Source organism: Salmo salar, chromosome ssa18 (genome assembly GCF_905237065.1).
Source record: "Salmo salar chromosome ssa18, Ssal_v3.1, whole genome shotgun sequence".
Lineage (NCBI taxonomy): Eukaryota > Metazoa > Chordata > Actinopteri > Salmoniformes > Salmonidae > Salmo > Salmo salar.
Genome location: NC_059459.1, coordinates 59,246,406 through 59,261,741, shown reverse-complemented (window position 1 = coordinate 59,261,741; position 15,336 = coordinate 59,246,406). Strand labels below are relative to the sequence as shown.

Here is a 15,336-nt window from a genome sequence, read left to right as displayed (position 1 = left end):
AACTCTCTCACTCTCTCTTTGCCTCCAACTCTCGCTCGCTCTCTTTGCATCCAACTCTCGCTCACTCTCTTTGCCTCCAACTCTCGCTCGCTCTCTTTGCTTCCAACTCTCGCTCGCTCACTTTGCCTCTAACTCTCTCTCTATGCCTCTAACTCTCTCACTCTCTCTCTTTGCCTCTAACTCTCTCACTCTCTCTCGTTGCCTCCAGCTCTCTCTCACTCTTTGCCTCTAACTCTCTCACTCTCTCTTTGCCTCTCACTCTCTCTCTCTCTCACTCTCTCTCTTTGCCTCTAACTCTCTCACTCTCTCTCGTTGCCTCCAGCTCTGTCTCGCTCTTTGCCTCCAACTCTCGCTCTCTCTCTTTGCCTCCAACTCTCTCTCTTTGATTCCAACTCTCTCTCTTTGCCTCCAACTCTCTCTCTTTGCCTCCAACTCTCTCTCTTTGCCTCCAACTCTCTCTCTTTGCCTCTAACTCTCTCTCTCTCTCTCTGCCTCCAACTCTCGCTCGCTCTCTTTGCCTCTAACTCTTGCTCTTTGCCTCTAACTCTCTCAATCTCTCTCTTTGCCTCTAACTCTCTCTCTTTGCCTCCAACTCTCGCTCGCTCTCTTTGCCTCCAACTCTCTCTCTTTGCCTCCAACTCTCTCTCTTTGCCTCCAACTCTCTCTCTTTGCCTCTAACTCTCTCGCTCTCTTTGCCTCCAACTCTCTCTCTTTGCCTCCAACTCTCTCTCTTTGCCTCCAACTCTCTCTTTGCCTCCAACTCTCTCTCTTTGCCTCCAACTCTCTCTCTTTGCTTCCAACTCTCTCTCTTTGCCTCCAACTCTCTCACTCTCTCTCTTTGCCTCTAACTCTCTCTCTCTCTCTCTCTGCCTCCAACTCTCGCTCGCTCTCTTTGCCTCTAACTCTTGCTCTTTGCCTCTAACTCTCTCACTCTCTCTCTTTGCCTCCAACTCTCGCTCGCTCTCTTTGCCTCCAACTCTCGCTCGCTCTCTTTGCCTCCAACTTTCGCTCGCTCTCTTTGCCTCCAACTCTCGCTCGCTCTCTTTGCCTCCAACTCTCGCTCGCTCTCTTTGCCTCCAACTCTCGCTCGCTCTCTTTGTCTCCAACTCTCGCTCGCTCTCTTTGCCTCCAACTCTCGCTCGCTCTCTTTGCCTCCAACTCTCGCTCGCTCTCTTTGCCTCCAACTCTCGCTCGCTCTCTTTGCCTCCAACTCTCGCTCGCTCTCTTTGCCTCCAACTCTCGCTCGCTCTCTTTGCCTCCAACTCTCGCTCGCTCTCTTTGTCTCCAACTCTCGCTCGCTCTCTTTGTCTCCAACTGTCTCTCTTTGTCTCTAACTCTCTCACTCTCTCGCTTTGCCTCTAACTCTCTCACTCTCTCTCGTTGCCTCCAGCTCTCTCTCACTCTTTGCCTCTAACTCTCTCACTCTCTCTCTTTGCCTCAAACTCTCTCACTCTCTCTCTTTGCCTCTAACTCTCGCTCGCTCTTTGCCTCCAACTCTTGCTCGCTCTCTTTGCATCCAACTCTCGCTCACTCTCTTTGCCTCCAACTCTCGCTCGCTCTCTTTGCTTCCAACTCTCGCTCGCTCACTTTGCCTCTAACTCTCTCTCTTTGCCTCTAACTCTCTCACTCTCTCTCTTTGCCTCTAACTCTCTCACTCTCTCTCTTTGCCTCTAACTCTCGCTCGCTCTCTTTGCCTCCAACTCTCGCTCGCTCTCTTTGCGTCCAACTCTCGCTCGCTCTCTTTGCCTCCAACTCTCGCTCGCTCTCTTTGCCTCCAACTCTCGCTCGCTCTCTTTGCCTCCAACTCTCGCTCGCTCTCTTTGCATCCAACTCTCGCTCACTCTCTTTGCCTCCAACTCTCGCTCGCTCTCTTTGCTTCCAACTCTCGCTCGCTCACTTTGCCTCTAACTCTCTCTCTTTGCCTCTAACTCTCTCACTCTCTCTCTTTGCCTCTAACTCTCGCTCGCTCTCTTTGCCTCCAACTCTCGCTCGCTCTCTTTGCGTCCAACTCTCGCTCGCTCTCTTTGCCTCCAACTCTCGCTCGCTCTCTTTGCCTCCAACTCTCGCTCGCTCTCTTTGCCTCCAACTCTCGCTCGCTCTCTTTGCCTCCAACTCCCGCTCGCTCTCTTTGCCTCTAACTCTCTCACTCTCTCTTTGCCTCCAACTCTCGCTCGCTCTCTTTGCATCCAACTCTCGCTCACTCTCTTTGCCTCCAACTCTCGCTCGCTCTCTTTGCTTCCAACTCTCGCTCGCTCACTTTGCCTCTAACTCTCTCTCTATGCCTCTAACTCTCTCACTCTCTCTCTTTGCCTCTAACTCTCTCACTCTCTCTCTTTGCCTCTAACTCTCGCTCGCTCTCTTTGCCTCCAACTCTCGCTCGCTCTCTTTGCCTCCAACTCTCGCTCGCTCTCTTTGCCTCCAACTCTCGCTCGCTCTCTTTGCCTCCAACTCTCGCTCGCTCTCTTTGACTCCAACTCTCGCTCGCTCTCTTTGTCTCCAACTGTCTCTCTTTGTCCCTAACTCTCTCACTCTCTCTCTTTGCCTCTAACTCTCTCACTCTCTCTCGTTGCATCCAGCTCTCTCTCACTCTTTGCCTCTAACTCTCTCACTCTCTCTTTGCCTCTCACTCTCTCTCTCTCTCACTCTCTCTCTTTGCCTCTAACTCTCTCACTCTCTCTCGTTGCCTCCAGCTCTGTCTCGCTCTTTGCCTCTAACTCTCGCTCGCTCTCTTTCCCTCCAACTCTCGCTCTCTCTCTTTGCCTCCAACTCTCTCTCTTTCCCTCCAACTCTCGCTCTCTCTCTTTGCCTCCAACTCTCTCTCTTTGATTCCAACTCTCTCTCTTTGCCTCCAACTCTCTCTCTTTGCCTCCAACTCTCTCTCTTTGCCTCCAACTCTCTCTCTCTTTGCCTCTAACTCTCTCTCTCTCTCTCTCTGCCTCCAACTCTCGCTCGCTCTCTTTGCCTCTAACTCTTGCTCTTTGCCTCTAACTCTCTCAATCTCTCTCTTTGCCTCTAACTCTCTCTCTTTGCCTCCAACTCTCGCTCGCTCTCTTTGCCTCCAACTCTCTCTCTTTGCCTCCAACTCTCTCTCTTTGCCTCCAACTCTCTCTCTTTGCCTCTAACTCTCTCGCTCTCTTTGCCTCCAACTCTCTCTCTTTGCCTCCAACTCTCTCTCTTTGCCTCCAACTCGCTCTTTGCCTCCAACTCTCTCTCTTTGCCTCCAACTCTCTCTCTTTGCCTCCAACTCTCTCTCTTTGCCTCCAACTCTCTCACTCTCTCTCTTTGCCTCTAACTCTCTCTCTCTCTCTCTGCCTCCAACTCTCGCTCGCTCTCTTTGCCTCTAACTCTTGCTCTTTGCCTCTAACTCTCTCACTCTCTCTCTTTGCCTCCAACTCTCGCTCGCTCTCTTTGCCTCCAACTCTTGCTCACTCTCTTTGCCTCCAACTTTCGCTCGCTCTCTTTGCCTCCAACTCTCGCTCGCTCTCTTTGCCTCCAACTCTCGCTCGCTCTCTTTGCCTCCAACTCTCGCTCGCTCTCTTTGTCTCCAACTCTCGCTCGCTCTCTTTGCCTCCAACTCTCGCTCGCTCTCTTTGCCTCCAACTCTCGCTCGCTCTCTTTGCCTCCAACTCTCGCTCGCTCTCTTTGCCTCCAACTCTCGCTCGCTCTCTTTGCCTCCAACTCTCGCTCGCTCTCTTTGCCTCCAACTCTCGCTCGCTCTCTTTGCCTCCAACTCTCGCTCGCTCTCTTTGCCTCCAACTCTCGCTCGCTCTCTTTGCCTCCAACTCTCGCTCGCTCTCTTTGTCTCCAACTCTCGCTCGCTCTCTTTGTCTCCAACTGTCTCTCTTTGTCTCTAACTCTCTCACTCTCTCGCTTTGCCTCTAACTCTCTCACTCTCTCTCGTTGCCTCCAGCTCTCTCTCACTCTTTGCCTCTAACTCTCTCACTCTCTCTCTTTGCCTCAAACTCTCTCACTCTCTCTCTTTGCCTCTAACTCTCTCACTCTCTCTCTCGTTGCCTCCAGCTCTGTCTCGCTCTTTGCCTCTAACTCTCGCTCTCTCTCTTTGCCTCCAACTCTCTCTCTTTGCCTCCAACTCTCTCTCTTTGCCTCTAACTCTCTCACTCTCTCTGCCTCTAACTCTCTCTCTCTCTCTCTCTCTCTCTCTCTCTGCCTCCAACTCTCGCTCGCTCTCTTTGCCTCCAACTCTCGGTCTCTCTTTGCCTCTAACTCTCTCTCTCTTTGCCTCTAACTCTCTCTCTCTCTCTCGTTGCCTCTAACTCTCTCTCTCTCTCTCTCTCTCTTTGCCTCTAACTCTCTCTCTCTTTGCCTCTAACTCTCTCTCTCTCTTTGCCTCTAACTCTCGCTCTTTGCCTAACTCTCACTCTCTCTCTTTGCCTCTAACTCTCGCTCTCTCTCTTTGCCTCTAACTCTCGCTCTTTCTCTCTGCCTCTAACTCTCGCTCCCTCTCTCTCTTCCTCTAACTCTCACTCTCTCTTTGCCTCTAACTCTCTCACTCTCTCTCTCTTTGCCTCTAACTCTCTCACTCTTTCTCTTTGCCTCTAACTCTCTCTGCCTCTAACTCTCGCTCTCTCTCTTTGCCTCTAACTCTCTCTCTCTCTGCCTCTCGCTCTCTCTCAGCCTCTCGCTCTCTCTCTCTGCCTCTCGCTCTCTCTCTCTGCCTCTGCCTCTCCCTCTCTCTGCCTCTAACTCTCTCTCTCTCTCTGCCTCTAACTCTCTCTTTGCCTCTAACTCTCTCTCTCTGCCTCTAACTCTCTCTGCCTCTAACTCTCTCTCTCTCTAAGCCTCTCTCTGCCTCTAAGACTCTCTCTCTCTCTCTGCCTCTCTCCGCCTCTAACACTCTCTCATTGCCTCTAACACTCTCTCACTCTCTCTCTTTGCCGCTCTCCCACTCTCTCTCGTTGCCTCTAACACTCTCTCACTCTCTCTTTGCCTCTAACGCTCTCTCTCTCATTACCTTTAACTCTCTCTCTCTTTGCCTCTAACTCTCTCTCTGCTTCTCGCTCTCTCTCTACCTCTTGCTCTCTCTGTCTGCCTCTCGCTCTCTCTCTCTGCCTCTAACTCTCTCTCTCTCTGCCTCTAACTCTCTCTCTCTGCCTCTAACTCTCTCTCTCTCTGCCTCTACCTCTCTCTCTGCCTCTAACTCTCTCTCTCTCTGCCTCTAACTCTCTCACTCTTTGCCTCTAACTCTCTCACTCTTTGCCTTTAACTCTCTCACTCTTTGCCTCTAACTCTCTCACTCTCTCTATTTGCCTCTGACACTCTCTCTGCCTCTAACTCTCTCTCTGCCTCTAACTCTCTCTCTGCCTCTAACTCTCTCTCTCTCTTTGCCTCTAACTCTCTCTAACTCTCTCACTCCCCCTCTCTCTCTCTCTCCTGCCAAAAAATCATCTGACAGGAAATGAGAGATTACGTTTTTTCCTACCTTGCTGAACAAAGAAAGCTCAGAGCAGGCTAGTTCCCTGCAGCATTCCCTTGTCTCTCCCTCTCCCTAACACACACACACACACACACACACACACACACACACACACACACACACACACACACACACACACACACACACACACACACACCTCTCTTTCTCTCCCACTCCGAGTCCTACTCTAAAGTCCTTCTCAGGTGAAGACAGAGTAGAGACATTAAAAGGTACTATACAGTCCATCACACTGTCAATCCCATACAATTACATATAGAATTAGAGGATCTCTCTTTGGTCAATCCATATTACTATTCTATTTCTCCAAATGACTCTTTGTATACTAAAAAGATGACGTTTTTGTTTGAGTTGGGGATGTCATTCATTATTAAGCCCAAGTTCCCTTCCCCAGCACAGGTCTGCAGGTGGCTTCAGACGAGGGCACACACAATCACTAATGAGAAAAACAACTTTCCCCATGGTCACCCCCTACCTTTACCCATGGCCTCCTTTAGCCCTATCTTAGAGCTCCACAGCCCCAAATCACACTAATTCTCCTCCACACAAGCAGAGCTCCAGTGTCCAGTGGGCTTCATTTAAGGATTAAGCCATCCGAATTAGATTATCTAATGGCATCTTAATGGATTGCTGACCCATTTCCTGCCGAACGGCAACATGCAAGTGTGGGAGTGTTTTATTTTGGGTCCTAGTGTGAGGGACTATATAAGACGCAGAAGTGGGAGCAAGACAATACAAACACATGTAATCTGAATACAATGCCACTTAAAAACAGTGCATTCAGATTCTCAATCCATTGAACAAACCTTCGCTAGGGATTTGATGGCATACTTCCTCTTTCTCTGAGATTATCAGTGCGAAGGAGCAGTGAATGCATTAGGATAAGACAGAGAAGAGAAAATCAATGCAATGTCTCAATAGTCCACGAAGGGGGGGGATGCACCAGGTTATTTAGACTGTCAATACTTTGCTGAGAAGAATACGGAATACCTCATCTACCCCCGAGATTCAGATTACCAAGACATCTCTCGGTCTGAGGTGTAAGTAAATGTTGCAGGTGACATGAACGTTCATGTCAGGGTCAATATAGTGCCAAGTTCTCTATTGTCAACCACGTGGTCTACAGATTCAGTTAGCAATCTATCCTGGCACTCTTCGGCAACATTTCAATTCCGTTTCTGTCAGACCGACACTGAAGCTCACCCAACTCGTTATGCTTTCGTTTCTGGAAAAATCAACAGAAGACAATAAACTTGAGCTATTCTCTCTTGCGGTCTTTATCTTTCAAGAGGCAGTACTGATGATTTTATGAACTCTCTTACAGAAAATATGGAAGCCATTAAAAACCACACTTCACTGCAAATGTATACGGAAATGAATCGGAATTTTGGTATCCTGACGGTGCTCGTGAATCAATAAATCATGTATGGCAAGAATTGCGTTACTCTTTCACTGCAGCGCTCATCGCTCCTATATACTGTACGATCAGGAGTCGAATCTCTGTTAGTCATGTCTGAGCAGCGAGAACGAGCAGCGAGAGAGAGAGAGAGAGCAGCGAGAGAGAGCAGCGAGAGAGAGAGAGAGAGCAGCGAGAGAGAGCAGCGAGAGAGAGCAGCGAGAGAGAGAGAGAGCGAGAGAGGCCTCCTTGCAGCTCGGGCACATATTTCCTCTTACCTTCACTGGTCTATTAGGAGGCCTAGAGAAGGGGCTCTCAAAAAAAAACCTGTAACCTCACAGAGGGCAGAGTAGGCCCGACGGAGGCTTTAAGAGCACACACGCACAGCCCGCCTCTCCCTATATCCTATTAGCTATACAGTTATGTTCTACCATTTTCAGAACAAGGAGAAACTAATGAGGAAACGCTGAGCTAGGTTCTCTGGCAGACACGGCCCTGTTTAAATTGAAGTTAACATGTTTTCCAAGGAGAGTGAGACAGTGGGGAAGAGAGAGAGAGAGAGAGAGAGAAAACGAGAGAGAGCATTGACAGAGGTACGTGTCTCTTTAAGTAGGAAGAGGAATGGGGATCGAGGACAAAGCCGGAGAGCTGGGCGCACGTGGAGGTGGAAGAGATGGGCTTACTGTCTCCTAAAAACAGTTTGAGACTCAAGTACAACCAAACAAATAGAGTGCGAGGAAAATATTGAAAAATAAACGTTACTCCGCTATGGGTAGTGCACTAGGTAGTGCACTACATAGAGAAGAGGGCGCCATTTGGGATGCAGGAATACTATTTATGTGAGCTGTCACACCGCCGAGGCCTCCAACAGATGTTTTATGTGTGCTTAACTTTCCGTGACACACAGCCCATCCAACCCAAGGACTTTCTAAGGCTCGGAGCAAAAATGAAAGATAAATATGTGTTGCATTGGGGAGAGAGAGAAAGAAAGATAAAGACAGAGAGAGAGAGAGAGAGAGAGAGAGAAAGAAAGAACGAACGAACGAACGAACGAACGAACGAACGAAAGAAAGAAAGAAAGAAAGAAAGAAAGAAAGAAAGAAAGAAAGAAAGAAAGAAAGAAAGAAAGAAAGAAAGAAAGAAAGAAAGAAAGAAAGAAAGAAAGAAAGAAAGAAAGAAAGAAAGAGAGAAAGAAAGACAGACAGGGATCACTGGTTAACCATTTGTGACCTGCTATTCTTTGGACGGAGAAATCATGTCCCATAAATCTAAGACCCAGTCAGACAAATAAAGTCTGCAGCACCCTGTCACACAGTGTAGTATACACAGGCATGCTAGACGATAGCAGAATACCCCTTGATAATGTCCAGTAACACACACAAGTGAACAGGTAACGTTAATCCTACTGTATCTAGGACCTAACACACTCTAAATACCTTAAATATCTTATTTGGCACTGTTATTGCTTGGTTGACATTCCTCTGGCAGTCTATGAATGATCATAATGACTACACTGTATCTACAACAAATGAGCTGAGGGTTAGAGCCTACTGGGATAGTGAGTGATGTTCAACAGATTGTTCACATTCTTTATGGGTATGTTGTGGTGGCAGCAATGAAAGGAATGCAGAAAGGTGTGGGTTGAACCCTTTGTCTGAACATCTGAAAGGGTAGACTTTAATCAAGGTATGAATGAACTCGGTAATACTTACACAGTATAGTGTGTGTGTGTGTGCGCGCGCATGCGCGTGTGTGTGTGTGTGTGTGTGCGTGCGTGTGTGTGTTTCATCAGACAGTTTGTAGACAAGTGATAGAGAGATTGTTTGAAATAATGGAAACGTTACCTTTGCCAAGCAATCCCCAAAGTATCCTCAGTGCCACTGGGGCCATAATGCCTGCCGTTTTGATTCATGGTCCAGTCACATATCCTGAGCTGTCAATATAAACCTAGCAGTCAGACACGGAGCCAGTAGCACAACTCTCACAACTCACTTTGATATCACTTACACAAAGTTACTATACAATGTCACTAGGGAAACAAAGTCATGCATGCAAACAAAGCCTAAAGCTGAAAACATAGAACAAACTGGGCCCCCCCCCCAAAATAAAATAGGCCTACGCCCAAACTGTTACAGCTCTGGTTGTAACTGAACATAAACACATATGATACGACAGTCATTATCATTCAGTAACATTAGATCATCGTTCTACAGTTAAAATATAGGGAAAGAACATGGGAGAATTTCATCACAATTAGTACTACGTTTCTAGTCTGACCTGGAAGCAAAGAAGAGGTTAGTTTACAGGATGTGAGTCATGTCAAAATGGCAGTCATTCAGCTACTGTATAAGGCAGGAGTTCCCTATGGTTAGCCTATGGAGCCATGCATTCCACAGGTTACATGCATGTTGTTACTGGCTACTATGTATTATTCATTGCTATTCTGCAAACAGCATCTTTGAGGTCTTTCTGTCTTTTATAGCAGACACATTCTAGTCTAACTATCCCCATATGGAAGTAGCAGTATTATGGTGAAACTCAGGTAGCTAGATGAGATTATGGAAGGTAAGATACGGGCTGCTGGCTTGTCTCTAATGTTCTACAAAAAGAACACACACACACACACCTTAATGTACACTTACACGAAACCACCACACATGAATCCCACATTCTCCTATCCCATGCATTATTCACACGCACGTATCCACAATCCAGTGGAGAGCCATCTCAGCCAATACCCAGCTAACCTTGCACCTTTAGTCAACACAATCAACACATCCATTTGGTAATGCGTCGTGAAAAAGTGCCTCGTGAGCAATCTCCCCGCCGCTGTGGCAAACTGAAGAGCTCTTAAGATGGTTTAATCATACAGTATATCCTCACACACTGAATATTCAAAACCCACTTAGGATGGTCGATAACATTAGCCACCTGTACGCACAGCCACACTGAACGGTTTCTCACTGCTGCACTACATCTTGAGGTGAATGACTGATTTCCTCTAGTTCTTGTGTTTATCTTGTGCGTATCGAAAATGCGGAAGCATCTGCCATGTGGAAGCATTAACTAGCCAATAATAAAAACAAACTCCAAAAAATGGACGCCACCGTGCACGCATGCACACACTCGCACACGCACACAAAGGAGGATATAAACAGAGGCCGTCACTTCATTTCTTAAAATCATATAGACTAATTCTTCCAACACCAAGGCTCTACTACCAGCAGTGAATGGTTAAGTCTCCAGCCTTATCCTTCTACTAGTAACAGAGGCCAGGGTGCTGCATACACCACACAGCACACCAACACCCTACACTGCCTCTACACAACCCAGCAGTCTGCTGCTCTGCTCTGACAAAGCTTTGAGCATAGAGAACGCTCTGGCTGTGCCAGACGCTCTACCACCCCCCACCCCCACCCCCTCCTCCTCCACACGCTCTGTGCCAGGCCTGCCAGCACTCCTCTAGGGGGGCTCGCCATCTGTCTGCCGGCACTGCCAGATCACAGCGGCAGCGGTAAGAGGGACAGGGAAGACGTCGCCGCGGAACGTTAGGGGAACGTTAGCAAAACAGATGCAGGCAGAATGGGGATTAGCAGGCTGCCTCAGATAATACCAAATGTCATCTGATCACCGAACGTTCCCACTGGAGCACATGGTGGAGGAACAGTCCCTTTTAAGGGTTAACCAAGGAGAAGACATGAAAAATAGTTTTTTTCCTTCTCCTCACTGATTTTCCACCAAGGAATTGTTGTTTGGAAGGAGGAGGGGTGTGGAAGGTGTGTGTTTTGGGGGGGGTTGTAGAATAGGCCCTGGGGACATTGGGGTTCTGACTACACTTTATCTCTGGAATATCGCCTGTGACTGCATCGGAAACACGACACCTTAACTCGGTGAAACTAATCCACCTCGTATGTCTCCTCTCTCCACCCAACCAGCCTCAGAACAAAGGTCTCCCTTAAACACACAGGAGAAAAGTGTCAATGCATCTCATAACTCCACCAAATAATTATCCAGAGCCGGGGTGACTGACAATAACAACAAAAGGAGAGTATCTATGACATTGTTTACTCCACAGGGAACAGTGGCCTAGTGTCATCAACCACAGGTTAAAAGACCTAGCTTCTTAGGTTTAAATCATCCTGAACCACAGAACACACACACAAAGCCTGACTAATATAAGATTAGCATGATGAATGGCTATTGTATTGTATTTCCTCCAGGTCTATTTCTATTAATTCAGTATTCAGTGGCAGCGTTAGGGTAAAGAATACTATGTAAACTATACTAAAAATAGAATATTATAAACTATTGTTCTTAATTAACCTACCTGGTTAAATAAATGAAAGAAATCTATCAAATAAAAAAAGGGGTCTTATTTAGTCTATCGGCAGCAGTTCAGCTGCTGTTCAGTGAGTTAACTGACAGAAGTAGCAAGGTTACTAAAAAATGTGGCGTATAAACTCCACACATGCATGGACACACACGCTGTCCAAAAGAGTCCTCCCCGCTATAGAGAAGCATAGCATCGTTAACAAAACACCACATTTTCTGCCTGCTCTACCAAGCTGCAGAGAAATACAGGCCAGGCTTTGTCATTACGCTCAACAGGAACAGTGGAGAAGAAAAACCACTGATTATTATGTAGCTGCGTGCAGATGCATTAAATTAAGCATGGTTGAAAACATTTGGCCTCGGACCAGCGTGTGTGAGTGTGTGTGCGTGTGTGAGTGTGTGTGTGTGTGTGTGTGTGGGGGGGGGGGTTCATGAGGAGGGGCTGGCGCTCCAAGCCTCATTTTTCCACCCTCGCCAACCGCAATGCTCCTAACCTCACACACAATTCAGCCGCCACACGGCCACATCTGCCCGGTCTGGCCGCCGGGACGACCGCTCGACGCCAACAACACCAAACAGTCTGGCCCTGGTCTGTATCGTACACTGTCTGTTCACGTGTCTCAGGCTGAATATTGTGACTTCCAGAACAGCATGTGAAGAATAGCACACATTTTTGAATAGGTACTGAACCACGACGGAGGAGTAATTGACATATTTGTCTGTCTTTGTGTGCACATTCTTACTTTTGTACTTGCTTTTGAAACCATTATTTTGTTTTTCAATGGACTGTGAAATTAAGCTAAACAAATTGCATGAAGGGAATACTGGTCTCTTTTTATGTCTGTGATGACTTATTGGCATACAGAAAAATATTTGTAGAAAACTGTAGAGCACATTACACCTTCATCATATTACTGTATTTCTATTTACTTTCTGCCCCATACCAAAAATAATTTGGTAAAAGATATTTCTAAATATGAATTACATACAGTATATGGAATGGTAAAAAAAGTGCCCAAACACTCCCCTACGTATTTACAGTGCCTTCAGAAAGTATTCATACCCCTTGACTTATTCCACATTTTGTTGTGGTACAGCCTGAATTCAAAATGAATTACATTTATAATTTTTGCTCACCCATCTACACACAATACCCCATATTGACAAAGTCAAAACATGTTTTTACAAATGTTTGAACATTTATTGAAAATTAAATACAGAAATATCTAATTTACATAAGTATTCACACCCCTGAGTCAATACACGTTAGAATCACCTTTGGCAGCGATTACAGCTGTGAGTCTTTCTGGGTAAGTCTAAGAGTTTTGCACACCTGGATTGTACAATATTTGCATATTATTCTTTTAACAATTCTTAAAGCCTCGGTCAAGTCGGTTGTTGATCATTGCTAGACAGACATTTTCAAGTCTTGCTATAGATTTTCAAGTCAATTTAAGCCCAAACTGTAACTACAGTAGGCCACTCAAGAACATTCAAATGTCGTCTTGGTAAGCAACTCCAGTGTATATTTGGCCTTGTGTTTTAGGTTATTTTCCTGCTGAAAGTTGAACTTGTCTCCCAGTGTCTGTTGGAAAGCAGACCAAACCAGGTTTTCTATGCTTTTTTTCTGTGCTTAGCTCTATTCTGTTTCTTTTTATCCTAAACAACTCCCTCGTCCTTGCTGATGACAAGCATACCCATAACATGATGCAGCCACCACCATGCTTGAAAATATGAACAGTGGTAATCAGTGATGTGTTGTGTTGAATTTGCCCCAATATAACGCTTTGTATTCAGAACATAAAGCTAATTTCTTTGTCACTTTTTCCGCAGTTTTACTTTAGTGCCTTATTGCAAACATGATGCATGTTATGGAATATTTTTATTCTGTACAGGCTTACTTCTTTTCTCTCGGTCATTTAGTATTGTGGAGTAACTACAATGTTGTTGATCCGTGTTCAGTTTTCTATCACAGCCATTAAACTCTGAAACTGTTTTAAAGTCTCCATTGGCCTCATGGTGAAATCCCTGAGCTGTTTCCTTCCTCTCCAGCTAGTGGGTGTATTGATACACAATCCAAATGAATAACTTCACCATGCTCAATGGGATATTTAATGCCTGTTCCCCCCCACCTCATCTACCAATAAGTGCCCTTCTTTGTGAGGCATTGGAAAACCTCCCTGGTCTTTGTGGGTGAATCTGTGTTTGAAATTCACTGCTCGACTGTCGGATCTAACAGATAATTGTGTGTGTGGGGTACAGAGATGTGGTAGTCATTTTAAAATTATGTTCAACACTATTATTGCACACAGAGTCCATGCAAATTATTATGTGACTTATTAAACACATTTTTACTTATTTAGGCTTGCCACGACAAAGGGGTTGAATACTTATTGACTCAACACATTTCACCTTTGAATTTTTTATGAATTTGTAAACATTTCTAAAAACATAATTCCATTGACATTGTAGAGTATTGTGTGTAGGCCAGTGACACAAAATCACAGTTTAATACATTTTAAATGCAGGCTGTAACACAACAAAATGTGGAAAAAGTCAAGGGGTATGAATACTTTCTGAAAGCGCTCTATTAGGACAGTGAAGCTAAAACATTGAATTTGGCTCTATACTCCAGCATTTGGATTTGAGATCAAATGTTTTATATGAGGTGACAGTACAGAATGTCACTTTTTATTTGAGGGTATTAACATGCTTATCTATTTGACCATTTAAAAATGAAAGCATTTAATGTGTCTAGTCCCCCTATTTGAAGGTGTCATAAGTATTTGAACAAATTAATTTATATGTATTGAAGAGGTCAAAAAATTTTGTATTTGGTCCCATTTTCCTTGCACACTATGACTACAAAGTTTGTGACTGTTGGATGCATTTGTAGTTTGTTTTGGCTGTTTCGGAGTATGTTGTCACTAATAAATCAGATAAGTGAAAACAGATATGTACGAAAAAACCCTCAAATAAACAGTTACATTCTGTACTACCGCCTTATATGAAACAATTGATCTCAAATCCAAAATGCTGGACTATTGAACCAAATTAGTTTTAGCTTCACTGTCCAAATAGATACGTAGGGGAGTATATGTCTCAACTATAGAATTACAGTGCTGTCACTTACTGGAGCGAGCACTTTGAGAAACAGTTCATTTCTGTGATCGTTTTACTTCTCAGACTCCGCATGTATCTATGCGAGAACCGACAATAAGGTCTCGCTCTCAGATAGAATGAAATATCTCTGTGGTCTCAGATCCCTTTTGGAGAGGTTGAGAGGAAGGAAGGGAAGGAGGGAAGGAAGAGGGGAGGAGAGGATGTGAAAGAAGAGTACTGGTAATGTGTCTCACCTGTTGCTGGTGAAGAAAGGCCGGATCTCTAGGGCTCAGTCCTACAAAACGATTGGCTGTGGGGGTGCCCGGTGCTGAGTATCCTGGAGGAGCAAACACACAAACACAGACAGACAGAGAGACACATGGACACAATGAGAAAATATTACATTGATTGATTCTTTATAAAGTGCGCAAAATGGAAACTGCTACAGTAATGGCATACAGAGGGGTTTTGCAGTGCCAGGAAGAGAGAAGGAAAGGGAGCTCACCGTTGTACTCACCTTCTGATGTGATGGGCTTGGTGTCGGGCATGGAGAGAGAGACGGGTCGCACTGTGCCATGGTGCGGAGAGGGGGCCAGGACTGGGGTGAAGTGGCCTGGAACCTTCCCCACCTGGCCACTGCTGTTAGGCTGGAGGGGGGGGGGGGCAAAGACAGGGAAACAAAATAGAGGAGGGGGCAGTTAGTGACACAACTCCTCTATTACTTGAACTGTGGCCACTTGACAAATCCCACTGGGCACAGACGTCAATTTCATTGAAATGACTTGGAATCGTTAAGGAAAAGAAAGGACAGTAAAGTGTGTTTTACGGTATTGTTTTCACAGTCAGTTCAGTGCTGTTTTGTGTGGGAAAATGTCGCCCTCACTTGACACTGCGAGAGAGAGGGAGAGAGAGAGAGAAAGGGGGCTAATAGTAGGGGCGAGAATTATGAAGGGAGGGGGTCCAAGGAGAAAGGAGTATGGAGGAAGGGAGAACAGCCCTGCCCAAATAGCCTGTGTAGATCATCTCTAGTGTTTTAAGAGAGAAAAGGAGCTAG

The 15,336-nt window shown here is 45.9% G+C and overlaps 1 protein-coding gene across 6 annotated transcripts in view; it reads right to left on the bottom strand.

The window, feature by feature from the left end:
- LOC106577586 (nuclear factor 1 B-type) overlaps positions 1-15,336 on the bottom strand; it is an 85,558-nt gene that overhangs the window by 9,496 nt on the left and 60,726 nt on the right. For 3 of the 6 annotated variants that reach the window (XM_014155761.2, XM_014155759.2, XM_014155762.2), the window contains 3 exons: positions 14,788-14,929; positions 14,537-14,619; positions 8,693-8,781 (listed from right to left, as the gene is read on the bottom strand). In XM_014155761.2, coding sequence (XP_014011236.1) covers positions 8,693-8,781; positions 14,537-14,619; positions 14,788-14,929 — 314 coding nt within the window. The remainder of the gene's footprint in view (positions 1-8,692; positions 8,782-14,536; positions 14,620-14,787; positions 14,930-15,336) is intronic. The other 3 variants (XM_014155760.2, XM_014155763.2, XM_014155764.2) reach the window with 3 other exon arrangements.